The 23,656-nt window shown below is 29.0% G+C and overlaps 1 protein-coding gene across 1 annotated transcript; it reads left to right on the forward strand.

Annotated features, from left to right (window-relative positions):
* Positions 1 to 580: 580 nt before the first annotated feature.
* LOC108561450 (cerebellar degeneration-related protein 2-like) lies at positions 581 to 22,332 on the forward strand. The gene is made up of 6 exons (XM_017919393.1): positions 581 to 1,050; positions 16,985 to 17,097; positions 17,920 to 18,297; positions 18,366 to 18,667; positions 18,734 to 18,890; positions 20,779 to 22,332. Exons 1-6 carry the CDS (start codon positions 969 to 971, stop codon positions 21,976 to 21,978), a joined length of 2,232 nt encoding a protein of 743 aa, XP_017774882.1. The 5' UTR covers positions 581 to 968; the 3' UTR covers positions 21,979 to 22,332.
* The last annotated feature ends 1,324 nt before the right edge of the window (positions 22,333 to 23,656 follow it).

A 23,656-nucleotide genomic window follows, 5' to 3' on the forward strand; every position in this document is an offset into this window, starting at 1 on the left:
AATACATAAATAATTCAAATATGTATACAAAACTGGTAGTGTTAGTATTAACATTACTTAATTAGCATCTTTAAAGGAGTTTTTAATAAAATTACTTCAAAAAAAGTACAAATTGTGGTTTTAATTCAATAACAAATAATGTAATATTAACACTATACAAAATGATGTGGGAACTTTTTTTGTCAGAAAACTCAATAAATATAGATTTTACAAAAACAACAAAAATAGAAATTTCGTTTTTGGTATCAGTTCGATATGGGAGATTTCGATAAGAGGAGAAATTGCGAAACTTTCGACATAATTTTATGATAAGAAAGGCTCACCTAATTTTAAGCTCGCTAAAAATTTATGCAAAAGCGAATGTTGTTGTTTCTTTCGCATGTTATTATTATATATTTTTTTTGTTAGTAAATTTCTAAACGGAATTCCTCAGGTGCGAACCGATCGATTTTTGGGCTGTTGAACCGAAATTGGTCGACGCGTGTTTTCTATTGTGCATTTTACCAAGTATTAGTTTAGAAAGGTTCCGTTCCGTCTGTGCATACACATAGTTAGTCCAGTCGGTGGTTAACTGGCGGCACGGAAAGTTGATACCAACCATCATCATCCATCCTATCCCATCCACCCGACCATTCGACCATCGGACTAGCTTTGCTTTGCTCACCTGTTGAGCCCACTCACCTAATAATAATCGCCGCTCGGTCTGCGCTTGCCTGCGACTACCACCATCCATTCAGTCGGAAAGGTGCAATGGTCGTGATCGCCTCGTGAGTGACTCCAAAAAGTTCGTATCCTTCATTTGGACTATACACCCTCATCCATCCATCAAACAATCCTCATCGTTATAAAATAACCAATAGTTTGCGCAAACAATGAACCAAAGTGCTTCAACCAAACTGGAATAGAACCATCAAAATACAAAAAGATACAGAAAAAAAACTAGATCAAAGTATCTTAATCCTACGAAAATGAGTGATTCACCGCAACAAATGAACTCCTTGGACTGTTGGGATTACACGATCGAACTTGAATGTCTTCAAGGGACTCAAGGTAATTCAATTTAAAAAAAAATTACTTACAAAAAAATAGGAAAACTTCGTCGTTTTATGGCATTCCGTGTGTGATTTAATTGACTTTCAATTTTTTTTATTACTATAATTTCCGACGTTAGTGGATTTCTCACTTTCACAAAAAAAAATACTATTTTAATGGGATGAACTAGAAATCCGAAAAACGCATCAATTTTGACTAAAATTTTAGATTATTTTCAATATTATCTCTGATAATAATCCAAGGTTTACTATTTTTATGTAATCCCATAAATATTAAACAATTGAACTTGAAATTGTTTTTTCTTTACATTTTTTTTTTGCTTTATTTCGCAAACAAAATTGTTGTGCAAATTTATTAAATATAATATAAGAAAATTTGCTTTTAGATTTAATAACAGCAAATTTTATAAAAGTTGAGAAACATTTCTTTATTTGCATATTTTCATTAGTTAATTTGGTTCACAAGTGAAAGACAAATTTCCTTCAAAATCATTAATTTATTAAAACTTATTAATTATATATTGTCTTTTTCTCGATTTAATGTGTAAAAATTAAAAAAAAAACGATTTTTGTATTGAAGAAAATTTAAGTAAGATTAAATATTGTTATCTGTAAAAATACTTACATAATTTCAGTGAGAGGTGAATAAACTTAACATTTACTATATATTTATTTGATCTTGCGTGTCTAGTAGCGTTTGTGGTTAATTTTAAAATTAGGTTTAAAAATTCAATAGAAAATTAGTGTATATTTCAACTTATGTACTTTCATAACGTTTTGTTCTCATGAAAAATATATTGACAAACATTTTTTTGTCGATTTATTTTAAAATTATGGTTGAAAATTACTTTTTTTGATTAATTCATTAGAAATTACATAAGAAAATTGGTCTTAACACAACAAAATTCGCTTTATTGAAAGACATTATTTAGTTTATTTATTTGAAAATTTCATCGAAGGAAATTAGGAAATTGCATTACTTACGCAAAGTTAGGAAATTGCAATACTTACGCAATTTCCTAACTTTTCGTTTTGTTTTCATGATTGATTTAGAAAATATTATATATATCTAATATGCAAAAAAAAAACATAAGAAAACTAGTCTTAACGTTACAAAAATCGTAATGGAACATTTTTGGTCGATTTATTTTAAAATTACGGTTGAAAATTACTTCTTGGCTGTTTCATAACTTTCGTTTCATTTTCATGATTAATTTAGAAAATATTATGTATTTCTAATAAGCAAAAATGTTAGTCTCAAAAGATTACAATTTTTTAGTATGCGATTTTTCTAAATTTTAATCAAACATGATTTTTTTAGTAGAAAATTTATGAAATATTGGTAAATAAAAATATAAAAATAAAGAAATTGTTATTTTTGTAATACAAATTTCCTTAATTTTTAAAAATTTTAATGTAAATATGAAAATATTTGTAAAATAAGAAAGTTATGAAATTTTACCATTTTTCGTAAATAATTTTATAGATTTTTGTATATAAATCAATAAAAAATTGAACATATAAATAAATTTGTATTTTCTACCAGTACATAAGAAATTTTACATAAATCAAAGAAGTTATAACTTAATAAACGTATAGAAAACTAGTAAAATAATGTGTTTAATGAAGTAATAAATATTTAAGTTTTTTTATTGTGAATTTATCATAAAGAAATATTGATATTTTTTTTATTTAATGACTGTTAAAATGTTTGGATTTGGAAAGAAACGGACTTCGTGCGAACGTACCGTTTCCAGCATGTTTATGTCTGGCCCTATTACGAGGTGAAAGTATTTTTAGGGCAGGGCAATTAAGTCGGAAATAGACTTTAAAGGCTAAATCGAGTTTAGAACTCTAATTATCCGCCGTAACCATCACTAACTAATTATCTCAAGGAAGCCGCACACACGAGAGACAAAAATTTATTCAAAAAAATATTTCTATTTCTACTATTTTAAAGAAAAATAAATGTTTCCTTTAGATCGACAATTTTAGTAGATTTTGTATGTTAATTTAAAAAAAATTGTGTACTTTTTTCTCATTTTACATAAAATTTAGAATATTTATAAAAAAAAATACTAAAGTAATAATTTCATCATTCTTAATTGATTAATTAAATAAAAAGCGAATGCGTTTTTTCTCATTTTTAAATAAATAATAATGTTTAGAAAATTATCGATTATTTATTGAGAATGTTATCATTTTGATTCAAAAATATGATTCGATTATTATAAATGTTGATCTGATTTGTAATCAAACATAGTTTCAAATCATGATTCATTCACACTCATTGTTGTCCATTTTTTTTGTTCTATTCTTCATTAGTTCCCAAAAACGCAATTACTTCATTGTGCACATTTCCATGGTTCATGTGTACATTCGATAACGCTTTTATCGATAGCCATTTGAAACGCAAACTGATAATGTGGAAACAATTATGTCACAACTCGATATCAATTATTATCTAGACTCGACTAAATATATTTCTTTTTTTTTCGAAATGTTAATATGTACATACATTCGTTTGTAGCACTTAACTAACAACACATTGCGTGCATATTTCCATCAGCAAGGAAAGTCTATTTTAAGACCGTGATCCGTCGCGTTATCATTTCCGTAATTAAGTTAATTAACGCCCACAAGGACACTCTTGATTAATTCGTTTCACACCCGCATGATTTACTCGAGAAACATTAAATTACATAAAAGAAAAATTAATCATTTTTTCAACTAGAATAAAAAAAATACAAGACGTTTAAAATTATGCAACAATTTCATGAATGTAATTAACAAAATGAAAAATGTTTTACTTTTTTAATCATTTTTAATATGTTTTCTTTTTAAATCATAAACTTCTGAAAATCAGTATATCTTCCACGTCTATTAATGGAATGACAGCTGTCAGTTAAATTAAACTGTCATCTGATGTATGATTAAATTTCAAATGACAGCTGTCATATATTCAGGTTCTACTATATTTTATTCATTTAAACTGTCATCTAGTGTTCGATGACATTTTAATTGACAGTTATAAGGTATTCGTTGACACTTAAATTGACAGCTGTCATAAAATAAGTTACTACCGACATAATAAAATAAAGATGTACTACTATGAAAAATAAATAAATCTTACATAATTCATGTTATATACTTAAAATATATCATCCCAGATATTTATTCATGAGGTAATGAAACATTCTTTACTTTGTATTCAATTAAACTCTCATCTGATATGCGATGACATTTGAATTTATAGTTATCACAAGGTATTTGTTGACAGTTAAATTGACAGCTGTCATATAAGTTACTGTAGACTTACTAGTAATAATAAATACATAATTCTTATACAATTTATAAATTTAGTTGAAATATTCCAAATAGTTTCACCGATATTCATATTTCATATTTCACCGATAAACTATTTAATCAATTGAACTGTTATCTGGTGTTAGATGACATTAGAATTGACAGTTATTATAAGATATTCGTTGGCAGTCAAATTGACAGCTGTCATATAATAAGTTACTATCGACTCAATGAAGAAGTAATAATAACAAACCAATAATGATTACATAATTCATGTATATTATTTACTTTTTTGTATCTTGAAAATAAATTATTTCGTACGAAATCGTTACATAAGTAAATATATAAGGAAAATATCAAACATTTCTGAATCAATGTGATTAATATTTCAATGCTGTCTTATTACCTAACGAAAATTGGTATGTATGTCATTTCCTCTTTGCATTATATATATTTTAATTGCGAGCACTCTGTTTGCGTTACGTAACCGAAAAATAAAGTAGTTAATAATAATTAGCATCGTTAACGCACAATTTACTTGATTTGCTTCTAACGAGAAATGAAGTGAAATTTGTACTGTAAAGAATATTTTGATAGTAAAATGTGAATTATTATTATTATTATAATTCAATTATATTTAAGGAAATAATTTCAATCGAACTATTTAGATTTTTTTTCGTAACTGTTTATTTAATTACAGTTAAATTGTCAAAGGAAATTCGAAATGATTCGTTGTGAATGGTAATTTTGTAAGTGGAATAATGGAGTTGTAATGTAAAATTATTTGAAAGTTAAGAAACGTTTTTAAAGGCTAGTATTTGAATGAACATAGACATTTGGTATAATTATAATATTAAGAATAATGATATTTTTGTAAAATGAATGAAAGTTAAGCAATATTTTTAAAGGCTAGTTCTTGAATGAACGAAGAAATTTGGAATAAATGTGATATTAATAAGAACAATGATTGTTAGTGAAATTATTGAAAGTTAATCAAAATTTTTAAAGACTTGTTTTTGAATGAACGAAGAAATTTGGAATAAATGTGATAATAATAAAGTGAAATTATGGAAAGTTAAGCAACGTTTTTTAAAGCCCAGTACTTGAATTAACGTAGACATTTGGTATAATTGTAATATTAAGAATATTAACATTTTTGTGAAATGAATGAAAGTTAAGCAACGTTTTTAAAGGCTAGTTCTTGAATGAATGAAGATTTTGAATTAATGTGATATTGAAACTAATGATTTTATTGTGAAATTATTGGAAGTTAAGCAACGGTTTTAAATGCTAGTACTTGAATAAACGTAGACATTTGGTATAATTGTAATATTAAGAATAATGATATTTTGTAATGTAATATTATTAATAAGATCAATAATTGTTAATGAAATTATTGAAAGTTAAGCAACGTTTTTAAAGGCTGGTACTTGGATTAATGATACATTTTGAATAAATATGATACTAATAATAATGTTTATTGTAGAACAGACATAAATAAATCAAAATAGGAAATTTTCTTATAAATACAAAAATTATTGTTGAATAACTGTAGAAATTGTAGTTATGTAAGATTATCGATGTTAATTACTTGAATATCTGTACAACGCGTTACGTGTCATTGAAATTTGCAACTATTCAAGTGAAACAAATCTAGTTCATCTGCTTGTCTATTAACTACAGTTACTCCAAAAACCAAATAAGGAAACGCATTTAGTTTGGCTCTGATTATTCACTACACTAACAATCTATCATACAAAATGAATTAGAAATATTTCAAGCATTAAACAACTTTGTTTACCCAAAAAAATATTAATAATTAATGTTGAATTTTTCATACATTTCTTTTTTTGCAATTTTTCTATTTATTTAATATTACATAATTCTATTAAGTTAATAATAATTATTATTAAATTATCATAAATATTTTAAAAATGATTTTTTTGTTAAAATTAGAAATGTTTGGACACATTTCTTTAATTATTACATAAAATCTATTCTTTTTCTTGTAACCTAGTTTCTTTGCATTTATTCCATTGACGTTAATAATCATCCTTCATGATATTTTTTTAAAATTGTTGTATAAAATTTTACAAAATTCTTGCAATATCTCTTCAAAGAATACAACCTTCACGAGCGCCAACCAACATTGAAATTCCCAGTAAATTATTTAAAAAAAAAATGTATCAAAGCCTTAGTTTAAAGTATTCCAGGCATTTGAGCAACAATATCCTTGCGTTTTATGTACTTGAGCGTTGTTGTTGTTATTTTTTTTTGCAATCATTACCGTTTATAAGGTTGTTATTTCGTATGTAAAATGTGCAAATAATGTGAACAGATGTTCACAAAATTCTTGGAAGAATAAATCGCATTACGTGAGCAAGGTTCAAAGGGCAAGGATGTTCCTACATAATTATTAATTATTGACCCAAGTGATATCCGCAAAGCCAATATAAATAAGGAAAATCACGCGACGCCAATGACAATGGATTATTTACTAGGAATTTTACGGATTACGTAATTATTAGTGGTCGACACGTAACGAACGTTTTCAACTTCACGATTTTCCCATGCCAAAAGCAAATTTACTTTATCTCTTATTTGTATATGCAACTTAGAAATTTATCTAATATTTATTTAATACAAAGTTGTATTTACTTATATTAATTAGTATTTAATTAATTAAACTCATTAATTTTTGTTTACAAATTTTAATTTTTAATTGAATAATTGATTATAATAATTAATATATACATTTTGTTACTTTTTAAATTGATTATTTGTAATTTATTGTTGATATTTTTTTTTCTTGTCTACAACGCAAACATTTGTTATTGTTATCAAACAACACGTTTTCTGTGATCGTTACGTGATATTTTCGGTACGCGTGACAAGAAAATTTGCGAACGTAAACAATTCATGATCTTCAATCTGCATTTACAGCGAAAATAAATGTTGGTTTAATTTTTGTAACTGTTAATATTGATGTTAAATAATACGAGGTAATTTTTCTTTTACGATAGGAAAGTAAAGAGAATAGACGTCCCACGTTATTTGTTTCCAAGGTGGAAATGAAGAAAAAAAGGAAGAGAACGGATTTAAACGAATGAAGAAAGGAAAAAAAAGGAAGCAAAGTGTATTTTAGATCGAAACCAGTTCGTGCGGTGTAACAACTCCACGAAGCCATGAATTTATTCGATCTAGAGTTACAAGAATCAATATATAAAAAAAATAGAGAAGATTGACCTAATTACAATTTTCAATTTTCTTTCGAAAAAAAAGAGTATTATTTGTATATATTTGATAAAAAGTTTAAGTGGATCATTTTGTAACAGTATTTTTGGGACCAAGAAGCACCCCAATTTTATGGGACAATTTTTTAAAAAGAAGGCGATTTTTCTTGTAAAAATGTGCATAAAAATATGATAAAATTGGGTTTAAATACATTTTTTTATATGAATCTTGTTAGAAGGAAACTGAAATTTTGGATCTAAACATAACAAGTTTACTCTTTAAATGTATCATTTTGTAACAGTGATATGCACCCATATGTATGGGACAATTGTTAGATCAGAATATTTTAAGACGATTTTTCTTGTAAAAAGGTGTATAAAAATATGGGTTTAAATACTATTTTTTATATGAATCTTGTAATGAGGAAACTGAAGTTTCATATGAAAACATAAAAGACTTTCTATTTGTTAACTAAGAGTGTGAGAGACTGACAAACAAAAAAAAAGTAAATTTAAGAAAAAAAATATATCTAAACTGTTAAGGTTGAATCTGATGAACTATGATTGTGATCGTATGTCAACTTTCTACAAATCGTTGGTTTTGTTGAAATGGCAATGAAGATGGTCTATGGGGCTTTGTGCGAAAACAACTCTCGCTAATGAACGCTGGTGCTGCTGCTGCTGTTGTTGAGGTTCTTGTTGTTGCTGTTGTTATATGGACAGGTGAAACATAGGAAGTCGAAAAGGCTTTGGTAATTTATGATCTGCTCAACGCACCTTTCATTCATTCGGGACGGACGGCGCTCGTTACGCAACCTGAAACAGCGCGCGACGTTACGCAACGCGGACTTCGACGATAGATCACCCATCGCGTCCGTTCAATGTTCGGTTTAATTAATTCGATATTCAATTATGTTTTCGAGCACAAGTGAAAATCTGCATGTCTTTCGACAAAAGCAATTAAAGGATTGTTGATTGTGAAACTGTTAATGAGATTCTTCATTTCTTTGTCGTCGGGGTTGTTTTATTCTTCTTGCACCATCTAATTTAATCGATTGGTTAAGAGGAAAAAAATAGTCAAAAATAATTGATTTTTTAGTTCGTTTTTCTATCACGAGATGGCGTGTCATTTTAATTAGATTATTTATATTAAAAGTGATGCAACGGAGAGCCAAATTTTGGTTTAATTACTGAAATATTTGAAACTGTAATTTTTTTCATAAAAGTTTGAAAAATATTTCTCTATTTTTTTAATTGTAATTTTAAATAGTTAACTTACTTTATCTCTTTTCAATAATTATTTTATTTATAAATGAAAATTAATTTAATAAAATATATAAATTAAAATTACTTAGTTCGTTGTTTCTTCACGAGATGGCGTATGATTGAAATTACAGTATTTATATAATTTTGAAAAATAGCACATTCATTTTTTATATAATAGATATTTCATTATTTATTATGTAATTATATAAAAAATTATTTATGCTCGTCGTGCTTTTCGATTGAAATTAAATTTTCAATTGCTTAGTTCATTGTTTCTCCACGAGATGGCGTATTGTTATAATTGAATTATTTATATTGTAAATGATACAGCAGACACCTATATTTGGTTGCTTTTGTTTCTTTCTTTGTTTTAATTAATGATGAATGATGAACAATATATTTTAACTCATATTTTTTAAGTAAGTTTGTATACAAATAATTGAATAAACTAAAAACCGTTACATAATTTAAAATAATTATTCAAATGTATCGTTCGTTAAAAAAAGAAGAAACAGTTGAGATCTTCCATCGAAACGAGATTCTCCACGTTCGTTTCAAATTGGAGGAGAAAACACGAAATTTCAATTCCATTGTCTCGTTTATTACCATTTATTTTTCTCTCTCTCTCTTTTTTTTCCCGACTCAGATTATTATTAAAATGGTTTAGATGGTCTTGTTTCTTGTCTCAAACGACTTTCGGTCGTTTCACTTCTTTCCACGAAGAGAACAAACAAAGTTTATATCTCTTGTTTCAACTCCACTCTTAGACGTTCTTCCATCTTCCAACACGACACATTTACGCAATTAGCGAAACAATTACGGCGGAAAATGGCAAATAAATTGCAAAGTTTCACGAGCACATTATTTTATCCACTGCGGAACGCATTCGGTGTCATTACACCTTTTCGAATTTGATATTATAAGTACAAACAAATAATACGTCTACTAGAATATTGAAATATTATAAATCCTTTAAAAAAAATTAGTTTAGTTGAAGAATCTTTACTTGGCAAGTAACACGTACTTGTTACTATCTGTCTCTGATTATCAATAACTTATTATTAACTAAATGAAGTGATGTGTAGAGATACATAGTTTTTCAGGAATCTTTACTTGGCAAGTAACTCGTACTTGTTACCTTCTGTTTCTGGTTATCAGTCAATTACTTATTATTAGCTAAATCAAGTGGTGTGTAGAGACTTTAAGTTGGTACATATAATTGTACAAGTTGTCATGTACACTATGCTTTGCTAATAGCGTAGTAGTAGTTGGTGCAAATACGACAGATTCACAAATATAATAATTAAAAAAGTTAATTAATATGAAGATATTATTGAAAACTTGAAAGATGTTAGTTTAAAAGTTTTAGCAATATACCTAGAAATTTTAAATATGCATATGCACTACTTAGATGTAATATGAAATTTATTAAATAGGGCATAATTTTTGGAGAATCTTTACTTGGCAAGTAACACGTACTTGCTACTTTCTGTCTCTGATTATCAATAACTTATTATTAACTAAATGAAGTGGTGTGTAAAGATGCGTAGTATTTGAGGAATATTTACTTGGTAAGTAACACGTACTTGTTACTTTCTGTTTCTGATTATCAATAACTTATTATTAACTAAATGAAGTGATGTGTAGAGATACATAGTTTTTCAGGAATCTTTACTTGGCAAGTAACACGTACTTGTTACCTTCTGTTTCTGGTTATCAGTCAATTACTTATTATTAGCTAAATCAAGTGGTGTGTAGAGACTTTAAGTTGGTACAAATAATTGTACAAGTTGTCATGTACTCTATATTTGGTGAGTTGCGTAGTAGTAATAGGTGCAAATACGACAAAATCACAAATATAATAATTAAAAAAGTTAATTTGTATGACGAAATTATTGAAAACTTGAAAGATTTTAGTTTAAAAGTTTTAGCAATATACCTAGAAATTTTAAAGATGCATATGCACTACTTAGATGTACTATGAAATTTATTAAATAGGGCATAATTTTTGGAGAATCTTTACTTGACAAGTAACACGTACTTGTTACTTTCTGTTTCTGTTTATCAATAACTTATTATTAACAAAATGAAGTGATGTGTAGAGATGCATAGTTTTTGAGGAATCTTTACTTGACAAGTAACACGTACTTATTACCTTTTGTTTCTGATTATCAGTCAGTTACTTATTATTAGCTAAATCAAGTGGTGTGTAGAGACTTTAAGTTGGTACAAATTATTGTACAAGTTGCCATGTACACTATACTTTGCTAGTAGCGTAGTAGTAGTTGGTGCAAATACGACAAACTCACAAATATAATAATTAAAAAGTTAATTAATTTGAAAAAAAATAATGAAAACTAGATATCTAGAAATTATAAAGATGCATATGCACTACTTAGATGTACTATGAAATTTATTAAATAGGGCATAATTTTTGGAGAATCTTTACTTGACAAGTAACACGTACTTGTTACTTTCTGTTTCTGATTATCAATAACTTATTATTAACTAAATGAAGTGATGTGTAGAGCATTTAAGGTGGTACAAATAATTGTACAAGTTGCCATGTACACTATACTTGGCTAGTAGCGTGCAAATACGACACATTGTTGAGCAAATTGACAAATGATCAAAATAGACTTAATACAAACAACAACTTTTGATCACGTTACAAAATTTGGATCAATAATAATAGAACTTAAAATATTATTTTCAAAGCATGATTTTTTTTCAAATTTAGTTTCAAAAAGAATGACTTGACGAAAACTCAGATGATTCTGACTAATAAAATAAAGCAAAAAAAAAGTATTTGCGAATCCCATGAACCTCGTTTCGAAATACCGCTGTGGCACTGACATTTGCTAAGTCTAAACTCTAGATTGTATATAAAACATAAAATATATAAAATATGGATTTGTTGTTTGTCGAGTGGAAAGTGAAATGATTGCTGCTGGAGCATGGGAATTAGAGCCAATCTCGTTATCCACTTAACACGATTTATTGGAAGAGCGGTTCATCTTCGGAATCGTGCAAAATGATCGACTCTTACGAAAGCGAAAAACCATTCGAAATTGTAACAAGAAGTGTAAAGACAAATTAAAACGCTCCATTATTAATAATGATCGGTTTAAAGTCTTTTTTTACGTAATCTTTACTTAATCGTTGAGATTTATAAACGTAAATTATTATGGAAAACCAGGATGAAATTAGAGTAGATTCGAAAAGTAAATCGAAGCACGTTTTGTTAAGTAATAATGATTTGTGGTGTCTAGATTAAAGATTTGTTCTAGTTTTGAAATTATTTATGATTTTGTAATAATTTTTGTGATATTTTTACAAAAAAAAATTTAGAAAAATACACAAAATTTTCTATAATATTTCATTGATTATATAATTCTTATAAGTTAATTTTTCGCTGTGAAATCTCGAATATAATACGCACTTCCTAATATACTGCTTCGTAATTGATCAAAAAGTCATGACCTTCTCATTTTTTTTTACTCGAATATAATACGCAATAAAAGTTATTTTTTTGTTTTTTTGTACTTATATATAATACGCAATAAACGTTTATATTTTCATATTGTTGTCTTTCTACTCAAATATAATACGCACCAAATGTTAATATTTTCAGTTTATTGTCTTTGTACTCGTATATAATACGCACCAAACGCGTTAATAAATATTCACTACTTTTCCTTTGATTAATTCTAATACGCCATCTTTTGAGAAATTTTCAAAGTTTACTAATATTTTTATTATTTTTTAATGATTATATAAAACGTCTATTAATACTTTCTTTGTTATTCCATGTCTTTAATTGTGTGATTTTCCTGCGGCAATTATAAACAACTATAAAGACTTGATAAATACATGAAAATATTACGTAAAATCTCGTAGATTTACTTTTTTATTCATTGTTCTCTACTATTTCCAGATGTTACAGGTTTAAATACATTTTGTCACCATCGTAAGAAACGCAATTTACGACCTGTGCGTGACTAAAATATACAATAAAAAAACTGCTGAATAAAACAAAAAATAGTCGCAACGATTGAAATATGATATAACGATTTTTACGTTTTTTTTCTGATTGTCACATAAATCATTCGCAATGTGCAAAACGTATGATAACTATTGAAAATACGTATTATTTAGATGAATAAGGTAATTTTTTATGTAATGAAAAGTTTCAAGTAAATTAAGTTATATTTTTATGAAAAAGAAAAACTTTAATTAATAACAAAATTAGACAAAAAAAATATTGTTTTTTTTTTAATTATAAAAGCAATGAAATAATTGCTTCAAAATTTACAAAATATTCAATAATCATTGTAAATATGAAAATTTTCCATGAATTAGTTTTTTTTATATGAAAAATTTAACGAAATATTTAAAATAAATTTTATTTATTTGAAGAATGTGCTAAATCGCAATGAATATAATGATAAGATATTTTGTAGAGAATTGCATGATTGTAACAAACTAAAAGCATTGAAAGTGATTGAAATATGATATAACTCTTTTACGTTGTTTTTTTTTTTGCAACTTGTCTCATAAATAATTTGCGAATGTGCAAAACGCACGATAACGACGTGAAGCATGCAAATTTTCCCGTAGGCTACGTAACACAGGTAAAAATAGTCGCCTAGTTTAGTTGTGTGTGTATGTATATGTATTTGTTATCTAAACCTGCCAATCTATATCGAGTCGCAATTACTTAATGGCCCTAATTTAACCGGCCTATAATTACGCAACTTATTTTTAAGCTGTGCCCTCTATGAATCACTCGAAGAGTGCATAACTCTGACACCGACAGACTTTGGAACAGCAAAACAACATTTACAATTTGTTCCCTCCACCAAACAACATCTGAATTATCCTCGTAATTACGCAAATTTCTACGAAAGAATTGCAAAAGTTTTTTTTCATTGTAATTACTTCACATTACGTTTGTTTGTTGTTATTTCGTGGATAATGTGTATTTTTATAATAAATTTTGAATAAAAATTATTGCAACAACTCCCATAGCTTCAATTAGTCCTATAGTGAGACGGTTTGAAAATTTTATATAAAACAAAATTTAAAAAACCGTCTCTTTATACAGTCCGGTTTCAAACAGTGCGCACTATGCGAGGTATTACTGTATATGTTTTATTGCTAACTTTTTTATGAAATAAAGTTATCAAGCAATAAATTGACTAAATATACACATACAAATTTTTTATCAGCAGTATATTAATATTTCGAGGTCTTCTGAAGAGCTCTTAATTCCCACATAAAAAATGATCCAGTACAAAAAATATTGTTTTTTTTAGATAAAATTGTATTAACTAAAATGGAAGTATTGTTTTTGACTGATAGAAAAAGAAAGAAGTGATAATGATTCATGAAGATATACAAAAATTATGTAAAATTAATGGACAAAACAATAGTTTAACACTTTTTTTAAATAAAAGTTTTGTACATGATTTTTCCTGTACAAAAAGAAAAAAAAATAAACTAACAATTTTTTGTAAATTGTTAAATTTTTTTACTAAAATTTTATCGAATTTAATAAAATTAATTAGAATTAACAAATAATTTAAAAAAAAAGTTACGTATTATTATTATTTTTAATTAATTTTGTACCAAAATAAAAAAAAAAACATATTTTTTGATCAAATGTTCAATTTATTTAGTTTCATGTTATATTAAGAGAAGTTTTGGTTTTGACTGACATAAATAAAGAAGTGAGCTTTGAGGAACATATACAAAAATTATGTAAAATTAATGGACAAAACAATAGTTTAAAACTTTTTTTAAATAAAAGTTTTGTACACGATTTGTCCTGTACAAAATGAAAAAAAAATTGTAAATAATACAAAATATTGTTATGTTTTTCTTCTACTAAAATTTTATCGAATTTAATTTTTTTAAATTAATTTTGTACCAAAATTAAAGAAAAAAATGTGTTTTGATCAAATGTTCAATTAATTTAGTTTGATGTTATATTAAGAGAAGTTTTGGTTTTGACTGACAGAAATAAAGAAGTAATCTTTCATAAAGATATACAAAAATTATGTAAAAATAATAGACAAAAACAATAGTTTTTTGAATTTTTTTTTTTAATAAAATAAAAAAATTGTTTTTTGATCAAATGTTCAATTGAAAAGTTGAAAACATGTTTTGTTGATTGATATAAAAAAGTAATCAATGTTTATGAAAATTGCATTTACAAATAATTATTCTTAATGAACTTTTCGTTAATTTTTTGTATTTGCAATTAAAATAATTACATTAAATGGATATTGAAAACACTTAAATTGAATGAATAATCAAATTCAAGTAGTTTCAAGTTACGTTCCCATTACTTAGTATTAAATTACTTAGGAAGCTTTAATTGCAAAGTAAGTTGAAACTACTCGAACATAATTATTTTCTTACCTGTTATTAAAACATAAAATAGTTGAGTGTAAACACTTAAATTTAATGAGGAAATGATTATCCTTTTATTTTAATATATTTTATTTGTCACCTTTTCAAGTAAAATCTTCACAGAATGTTGTTTAACTTTTATAAGGTGTAAAAGAAATAGACACTGACTTACATTTAACAATTTTGACCAAATTTACATTATGACTAATGGAATGATTTAACTTGTAAAGAATTTCAACCTTAATTTTAACAATTTGTATTCATAGGTGTGTTTTGCTTAACTTACAAACATTCAAAAATTACACGTGACTTTCAAGGAGTTAAATCTGTGATGTCACCTTCTTGACACTTTCTGTTTATAATAAATAATATTAGTATTCGATTAGTCAAGAATTTAATTTACAACTTTGACTTTTATACTTTTTTTTATATAATTGGTGATTATTTCTTATTGAACCTGAAAATTAGTATAAATTTCAATTTTTATTAATTATTTATTTAAAAAAATATTGGTTATTTTCAAAAAACATGCTTAATTTCTTAAATCTTGAAATAAATTGTTTTAATTTTCAAAGTTTTAAATTATTGAGTTACATAATTTGAATGCGATAAAAGTCATACTTATGTAATAATAATAACGACGTTTTGATTACCTTCTTCCTCAATTTCACCTTCGTAAAAATCCAATATTTCGCTCCAAATTCCACGGTTTTCGAAATCGCGGAATTCGAAGCGCCGTCGCCACTGCATGTGTTTGTTGTACTAATTGGACCGATTCTTCACAAACGAAACGGAACGAAAGTTTTTTTTTTTCGTGTTCGAAGACTTTTCGGAATTCGGTTTTCGCATGCCAGAAGAAAAAATGCGAGTGTTCTACATACAGGTTAATGGAAAATGCGAAGAGAAGTGAAGGAAGAAAAAGAAAATAAATGTGGAACAAATTACTTGAGGTGTGATGGTAATTTGCAGCACGCAACTTTGATTTCTATTCTAAAATTTTAGAGATTTTAAGAAATTTAAAGATAGTTTTTTTGGATTTTGAATGAATTGTAGAATTTTTGAAATTTTGAAGCTTAATAATTAATATATTTATTTTCACTTTTTTCAACGATTTTTGAAGAAGAAATTTAAGATTTTAAACTGTGGATTAAGATGATGTTATGATTTGTATTATATAAAACTAGTGATTAATTGTTGAAGAATTTTATGAGAGAAAACTGTGAGATACACTTTCGTTTCGTGCTCTAAAGTAAGAAAGGACACTTCGTTTATTGAGTGGATTCGAACGAAGAAGGAAAGAAATGAGTTTAACGGTTTCGCTTCCAAAAGGAAATTAAATCGTAAACGACGTCTGCATCACTTTCTTTGATCCTGTCTCGTTCTTTGTTTTTAGTTTCCTTTAAGTTCAAATTTGGTATTAGAATCTTATTTGGACTTACTTTCTTACTTTGTAAGGGTCTCTTCGATTCCTTTTCTAGATCAAATTTCAAATAATAATAATCACAATAAATTTACTTGAAAATCATACAATTTATTCATATACAAATTTATAGAAATATTGGTGAAATTGTATATTTTCTTCATTTACTATACTAATATGAAAATTATCAAAAAAAAATAATTTATATTTTTTTAACTATTTCATAATAAAATTAAGATATATTCTAAATGAATTATATAATTAACTAATTTATTTTGTTTTTGTTTTAGATTTGCAATTGGCTGCAGAACTTGGAAAAACTTTACTAGAGAGAAACAAGGAATTGGAATCCTCATTGAAACAACACCAGAATGTCATCGAGGATCAGACACAAGAGATAGAGGTAGGTTTTAGCTGGGATATGGAAAAAGTAGGTTTAACTAAGATGTTGAAGAAGAAGGGTTAAAAAGAAGTAGAGAGGACTTAATAAGAGACCCTGGAAAAACTAGTTCTCGAATTAACGAATTGAAGGTCTTCTAACAAGTGGAAAACTAATGGAGCGTTTCCTGTTGTTTCCCTCGGGTTGTTTGTTCTTCAAGCTGTTATTACTCTTCGATCCAAGACAAATTTTATGTAGTTTGTATTACATGTTATTATTTCGTTTGTCTTGGATATATGAAAATAACGTTTTTTCGTTGTATAATGCGCAGATTGAATTTGAAATCCATATGTATAATACGCACAAAAGTATAGGACGTACCTTGAATTTGAGATTCGTCAAAAATAGTATTATACAGGAGTAATACTTTGGTAGAATCAAGAAAGCTGAAACAAATGAATGCAAATATTTCTAATGAGAACGATGTTAACTTAACATCCAAAACATTTGCATAAACAATAAGTTTAATTTGTTTACGTTTTTCAAGTTCAATCATGATTACATAATAATCGTCAAAAAACAAGGACGTATACTTAATTACCGAGCTTCCACTTCCTGTTGATTTTTTTTTGATAAGTTTACCTAAAATTAGTACGTATAAATAGATCATAGTTTACAAATTCAACCGTTGCTTATAGAAAGTAATTAACGTCACTTCAGAAGTTTTCCTGAAAGTTAATATTATACTTATTACTATTTTTGTCTTTACGTATAATTTAGTTTACATTTTTTGTCAATGATTCTTCATTAACTATATTTTTTGTGTTTTTTTTTTCTTGTCTTTAGTATTTAACGAAACAGACAGTTGCACTTCGGGAGGTGAACGACAGTCGTTTGAGGATCTACGAGCAGCTGGAGGTTAGCATCCAGGATTTGGAGAGGGCCAACCACAGATTAGCAGTGGAGAACAGCAACGACAAGAAGCACATCAAGAGTCTGACCGCTACCATCGAGTCTTTGGAGGCGAAATGCGAAGAGCTCTCCACGAATCTGGATGAGCTCAAGGTCGAGCTGGAAGTGTACAAGAAGAAAGCTCTCAGACCTGTAGAGACCATTCAGCAAGTCGCAAAAAAATATGTTGCGAAACCACAGAGACTCGACTACGACGAAGTCGACTACCAGACACCGATCAGTCCAGATTCGTCTGCTCAACACATAGAACAAGTAAGTTATTTTCAGGTTTTAACAAATTTTTAAGAAATTCTAATAATATTGATTTTGTTCTCTTTCAGGATGAGTGTATTAGCACAACAAAAACGACGGATCGTTGTCAGGAGACTCAGACGACTCCCAGCAAAGATGAAAAGATCTTCGAGAGCGGCGCAGAGCAATTGTCTCAGATGGCGGCGCAGCTGAAGGAACGAGAGTCCATGTTCGCTGAAGATCAAAGGAAGATCGCCGAGCTCGAGGAGCAACTATCCACTATGGTTCAGAGGAACCACGAGCTCGAGAATCAGATGATAAACATGCAGAACAAAGATGCGGAGGATATGAAGAGCATGCAGGATGAGCTTAGCACCTTGGAGGAAGTCAGGTAATTGAATGAATATCCATGTTTTCTGAATGGAAATGTTAAAGTTGTTGTTTCTTTTTGGTGCAGACAAGGACAGCTTTGCAGCAAATGCCTTCGAAACGTCGACCCCAGAGACGACATGTCTCTGAGCCTTTGCGATGATCGTGAGGACGATGATTCTAGCATGCTGGATGCGCTAGCCGACGTCTCTCAACATCGAAGCTCCTTCACGATGGACGTTCAGGTGAGGCATGAACTCATTCGTCATCTTGGCTTTCTCAGTCTAGAACAATGCTTTCTGTGAAATAGTTAAACATACTCTTTCTCTCACATATATATATATATATTATTTATTTAAATTGTAAGTAAGGGCTTATGGCTTCTTTTCTCTTTTTTTATTCATTCTCTTCATCACCAAAAATACATCATATCACACACACACACAAAATACTCATTACTAACAAACACGAAAATCAACCGAACTGAACATATTTATATTTGTTAGTTTAGTTTAGTTAGTGATCACAGCACACTACAAACTAATTTAGTAGGGTTTAAGAGGGTGTTTTTTTTTTTGGAGGACGGAAGTTAATTGTTGTGCATGTCGTTACCGGAGTGTTTTATTGTTCTCTCCACCAGGGGGAGTCCGCACTGCTTCCGGATATAACGAGCAGAGATATGACAATGTTATGGACGATGCCTGCTTCGGCTTCCGTTCTCTCCCTGCTCGTAGATCTGTGTCTGTATTTCAAAGACCAGTACCTCGTTCCCTTCGCCTACAAATCCTTCACCTATCCGTTCCTCGTCCTGCACCTCCTCAAACACGATAAAATACATCGATTGTGAGGTACGTCTACAAAAGATTCCGGGTTTTATTTATTTAATTTTTACTTTATTTAACATGGGCGAGGATTTTTTTTACCTTATAGTTTAGTTTTCTCCCAACTAAACACCATACCTCAATCATTCCTCCTCACCTAGCAAATATAATAGTAAAAAAAATCATACAAGGTGAATGGTATTTAATTGCTTCACCATTTATATAACATCTTCAAACTTATTCAATTATGGGAAACTTCATTCCAAAGTTGTTACTAAAAGCAACTCAATGAAACTCATTCACTTAGTAATACAAATTTATAGTATACAAAAAATACTATATACTAAAAGTTCATTAACACATTTTGTCTTTGGCATTTATTGGTCAATATAAATTGAACATTATATGACCTTGAGATTTTCTTAAATTTGTTCATCCATCAAATCAAAGAACTTCATGATTGTATTAAGATTCACACTATACGTTGAATGTCTTATGGTCAATAGTAGTTGGTACATTTAACAGTCATGATTATCTTATATCTCTAGTAGTGTGGTTGCAGCATTACATAATCAAAATACTAAATTTTTAATACAGATCTTGAAATTGAATCTCATAGGAATTTTAAGTTTTTTTTTTAGATTAAATGATCTACTTATACACCACAGAAAAGTAGATTTATACATCAAAATTTAACATTAAGTAAATGTAGGTTAGATGATGAAAAAAGGGTTAAGAAACGATAAGTCTTTACGTAAAAAAATCTGCGTTTATTTCGGCCATAATATGTAGGTTTATATAATTTTATTTAAGTATTAATTAGGTATAATATAAAAAGATAACCTAATATGAAATTTTAGTAAAAAAAAAATGTGGTGATTTATCTGTATAAGTATGTATTATATGTATAATGTTATATAGAAAAAAATATTTTTTAAAAATTTTATAATAATAAAAAAATACTATTTAATTAAAGTTATTTTTAGTATAAATAAAGAAAATTAAATGAATTGTAGAATACTTGAGTTCGAATTTCAAAACTTTGGTAAAGATAATACTGAAGTCGTGTTTGTGATGAAGTGTGAAACTTATTAATGATGTTTAAGTTAATGCATCATTTCATCTGGATTACTTTATGTTTGTAGGTATGACATTCGCTTTCGCATTTCTGGGCTTTAAAGTTAAGATGTTTGGTGCATGCTTGTAGATGTAGTTAACTATTCTGGTAGTTTTTGTTGAGTATTTGTGCGCTTGTGTGTGTTTCGTGATACAATGGAATTGTTCGTGTTAAAGGTTGTCTCTTCTGTTGTAGGAATATGCGAAGACGTCGACGCCGCCGCGGCAGGAAAACAACTTGTACAGGGATCTTGTGGAGAAGTACGAAGCTCTGGTGAAGGTGCAGAAGCATACGAATCACAGGCATCAAAAATCTTTGCACGAGGAGGGCGTCCTTTCCGGCGATTTCAACAACATGAGCACGAAGGATACGGATGAAGAGAGCGGTCATGGTGATAGCCTTCGCACAGAGCAGCAGCAGCAGAAGAAAAACAGGAAGAACTTCTCGCAGACACCGACGGATTTCTCGGAGGCGGAGACGAGCTCTTCCGGATTTTCGGATGAGACAAGCAACAAAGCTACACAGACTGATCGTCGGACCGGATCCTTTCTCTGCACCATCGGCGACGGCGAAGACTGCTTCAGCATTTACGACGATGCTTCTAACTTTGAGGAACGGTTTCGCAACCGTCCCCAGTACAGGGATCTCTTCAGCGAGATCTTCGGAGTGCTCAAGAAGGCGGCGAAGAACAAGGACGACAACGAGGAGCTGCCGCTTCTCGACGATTGCGACCCAAACAACAGGCATCCTCCTAAAGTACCTCCCGTTACTCCTTGCACTGAGAACCTGCCAGACTTCCCCGACAACTGCACCGACGATACTCAGAGCGTTATGTCTTCGACCATGTCTGAGGTATCTACAAGTCAGGCTGAGCCGACGACTGTGATCGAGAACATCAAGCTAACAGAGCCGAAGGACGCGAACGCCAAGAGCGAGGAACGCACATTAACGCCGCTCGTCCGTCAACCCTTGGAGTACCTTTCCGTCGGCGTGAACGTGCGAAAGCGCAGCTCATCCCGCAGAAAGAAGCACCAGCACCAGGTTGCCGATCGCAGCGATTCCCCGATGACGCACATCGTCGGCAGTCCGACCGTCACGTACGGTAGTCGTCCTGGTTCCGGTAGAAGGCGACCGAAGAACCTGGACAACGAGAACTGGAACGGAAACACGATTCAGTTCTGGTCGAATAACCGCAACGTGGCGTCGCCAACGCCGAGTCAAGGAAGCGCCAAAGGGGCAACGGTTCTGCGCTACGATCAAGCCGGATTCGAGTTCAAACCGAGCACCGCATCCCAGGACCTGCACAAGCTCAAGAAGCTGGACCTCTCGTACGCCGAGGTTCTCAGGAAGGGTAACGAAAAGAAACGGGAGCTCAGCAGATACAAAAAGAAATAAACCCGCTACCTATTATTACCTTTCATTTGTACATATATATAGGAGTAGAGGAAGATTCATCTTCGGAACGAGATGAAGTAAAAGAAAAAAAACAACAACAACAAACAGAAGAAGAACCCGATAACCTCCCAGCATCCCAGACTCAACTGTTTTCCAATTTCCTAGACGGAAATTCCATGTTACAATAGTAGTAATTACATATTTTTATCCTTTTAACTTTTAAACCAGTATCCTTATGTTATAATAAGCGGTATTCACATATAAATACACAGAAGCAAACAAATATAGTATACTTATACATCAAGAGCGAATTATAATAATAATAATCCACCAAGCATATACATTTTTTTTTGTCAAAAAAAAGGATAAACTCTACACGATCGCTTATTATTATCGTTTTGAGTGCGTACATATACATAAAAATAAGTATAATTCGAAGAAAAGAATAAAAGGAACTGTTGTGCCAACACTTTTATAAACAATTTTTACTTAGTAGGACTTTCGTCGTCCGAAAATTTATAATTATTATTATTTTTTTTGTTTTTAATATTATTATTATTTTATATATTTTAACTAAGTAAGACTATTATTATATTTTTTATTTCTGTTTGTTTTTTTTTTATTATTATTTTTCTCTCTTGTTTCAATGAAGTTTTCATCCGAAGTGAATAAATACAAGAAATAAATAAGAAAACGAAAATTGAATTTTTCGAGTGTGGTTGTGTTACTTTTATCATTGTTTTCTTTCTTATTTCGTGAGTGAATTACTTTTATTTTTTTGTTTCTAAATGATAGGATTATGTGTATAAAAGTATATAATAATAATTGAGCACGTAAGAGTGTATAAGGATGATTGGAGAGTATAGAAACCGTAAGATTATTTTTTAAGGTTTTTTTTTAAAATCATCATTTACTTTGTGTTTGTTTGTTTGTGATTATAATTATTTTGTACTTATTTATCGTTTTTTAATAACATTCTCATTTCTACCATGTCCAAAGTATTATCATTCTATTTTCTATTTCTTTTCAAAAACTTAATAATATTATAATAAACTTTTGCTCATAAAAAAATATATATATATTAATAACAATAATACCGCAAAAGTAACAACACACGCCATTTGCTTCACGTAGTCCTTAATTCATGTCGTCTTTAGTATAACTTGGATTTAGTTCGAGTGGAATGGATTTACAGGATTAAAAACAATTCGTATATTTTTGTTTCATCTTTCTATTTGAGAAATGTTAATAAAGAAAACAACCATTAATACCGAGTATTTTCTATGAAATATTTTAAATTAAAAATGTGTTTAGGTAAGTAAATTTTACATATAACATAAACTCTTTATTTCAATGTTCATTTGAAGATCTAAAGTTTATTCTAACAGAAAGATATTTTAGCTTTCTCTTGATACGAAATATTTTTAATTTGATCAAATATTAAGAAAGTTATTAAGGTTTAATGAATTAGCAGTTTTAGCAAATCACTAACTAACAAGTTGTTGAATCGCCACGGTCAAAATCTTGGAAAATTATCACCATGACAACAGAAAGACCGTCTATTGAAATCCCGACTGTATCGAAATCCCGACTATATCAAAATCTCGACAACCATAATCCCGACTGTATCAAAATCTCGACAACCATAATCCCGACTGTATCAGAATCTAGACAACTA

The sequence above is a fragment of the Nicrophorus vespilloides genome, unplaced genomic scaffold (assembly GCF_001412225.1).
Source record: "Nicrophorus vespilloides isolate i.1.1-1 unplaced genomic scaffold, Nicve_v1.0, whole genome shotgun sequence".
Classification (NCBI taxonomy): Eukaryota; Metazoa; Arthropoda; class Insecta; order Coleoptera; family Silphidae; genus Nicrophorus; species Nicrophorus vespilloides.

What these genes read in the sequence shown, in the direction of transcription:
- LOC108561450 (XM_017919393.1), top strand. Translation starts at nt 969, where the DNA reads ATGAGTGATTCACCGCAACAAATGAACTCCTTGGACTGTTGGGATTAC. An exon ending in ATGTCTTCAAGGGACTCAAG is followed by an intron (nt 1,051 to 16,984) that starts GTAATTCAATTT and finishes TTTTTGTTTTAG; the next exon opens with ATTTGCAATTGGCTGCAGAA. An exon ending in CCTTCACGATGGACGTTCAG is followed by an intron (nt 18,891 to 20,778) that starts GTGAGGCATGAA and finishes CTTCTGTTGTAG; the next exon opens with GAATATGCGAAGACGTCGAC.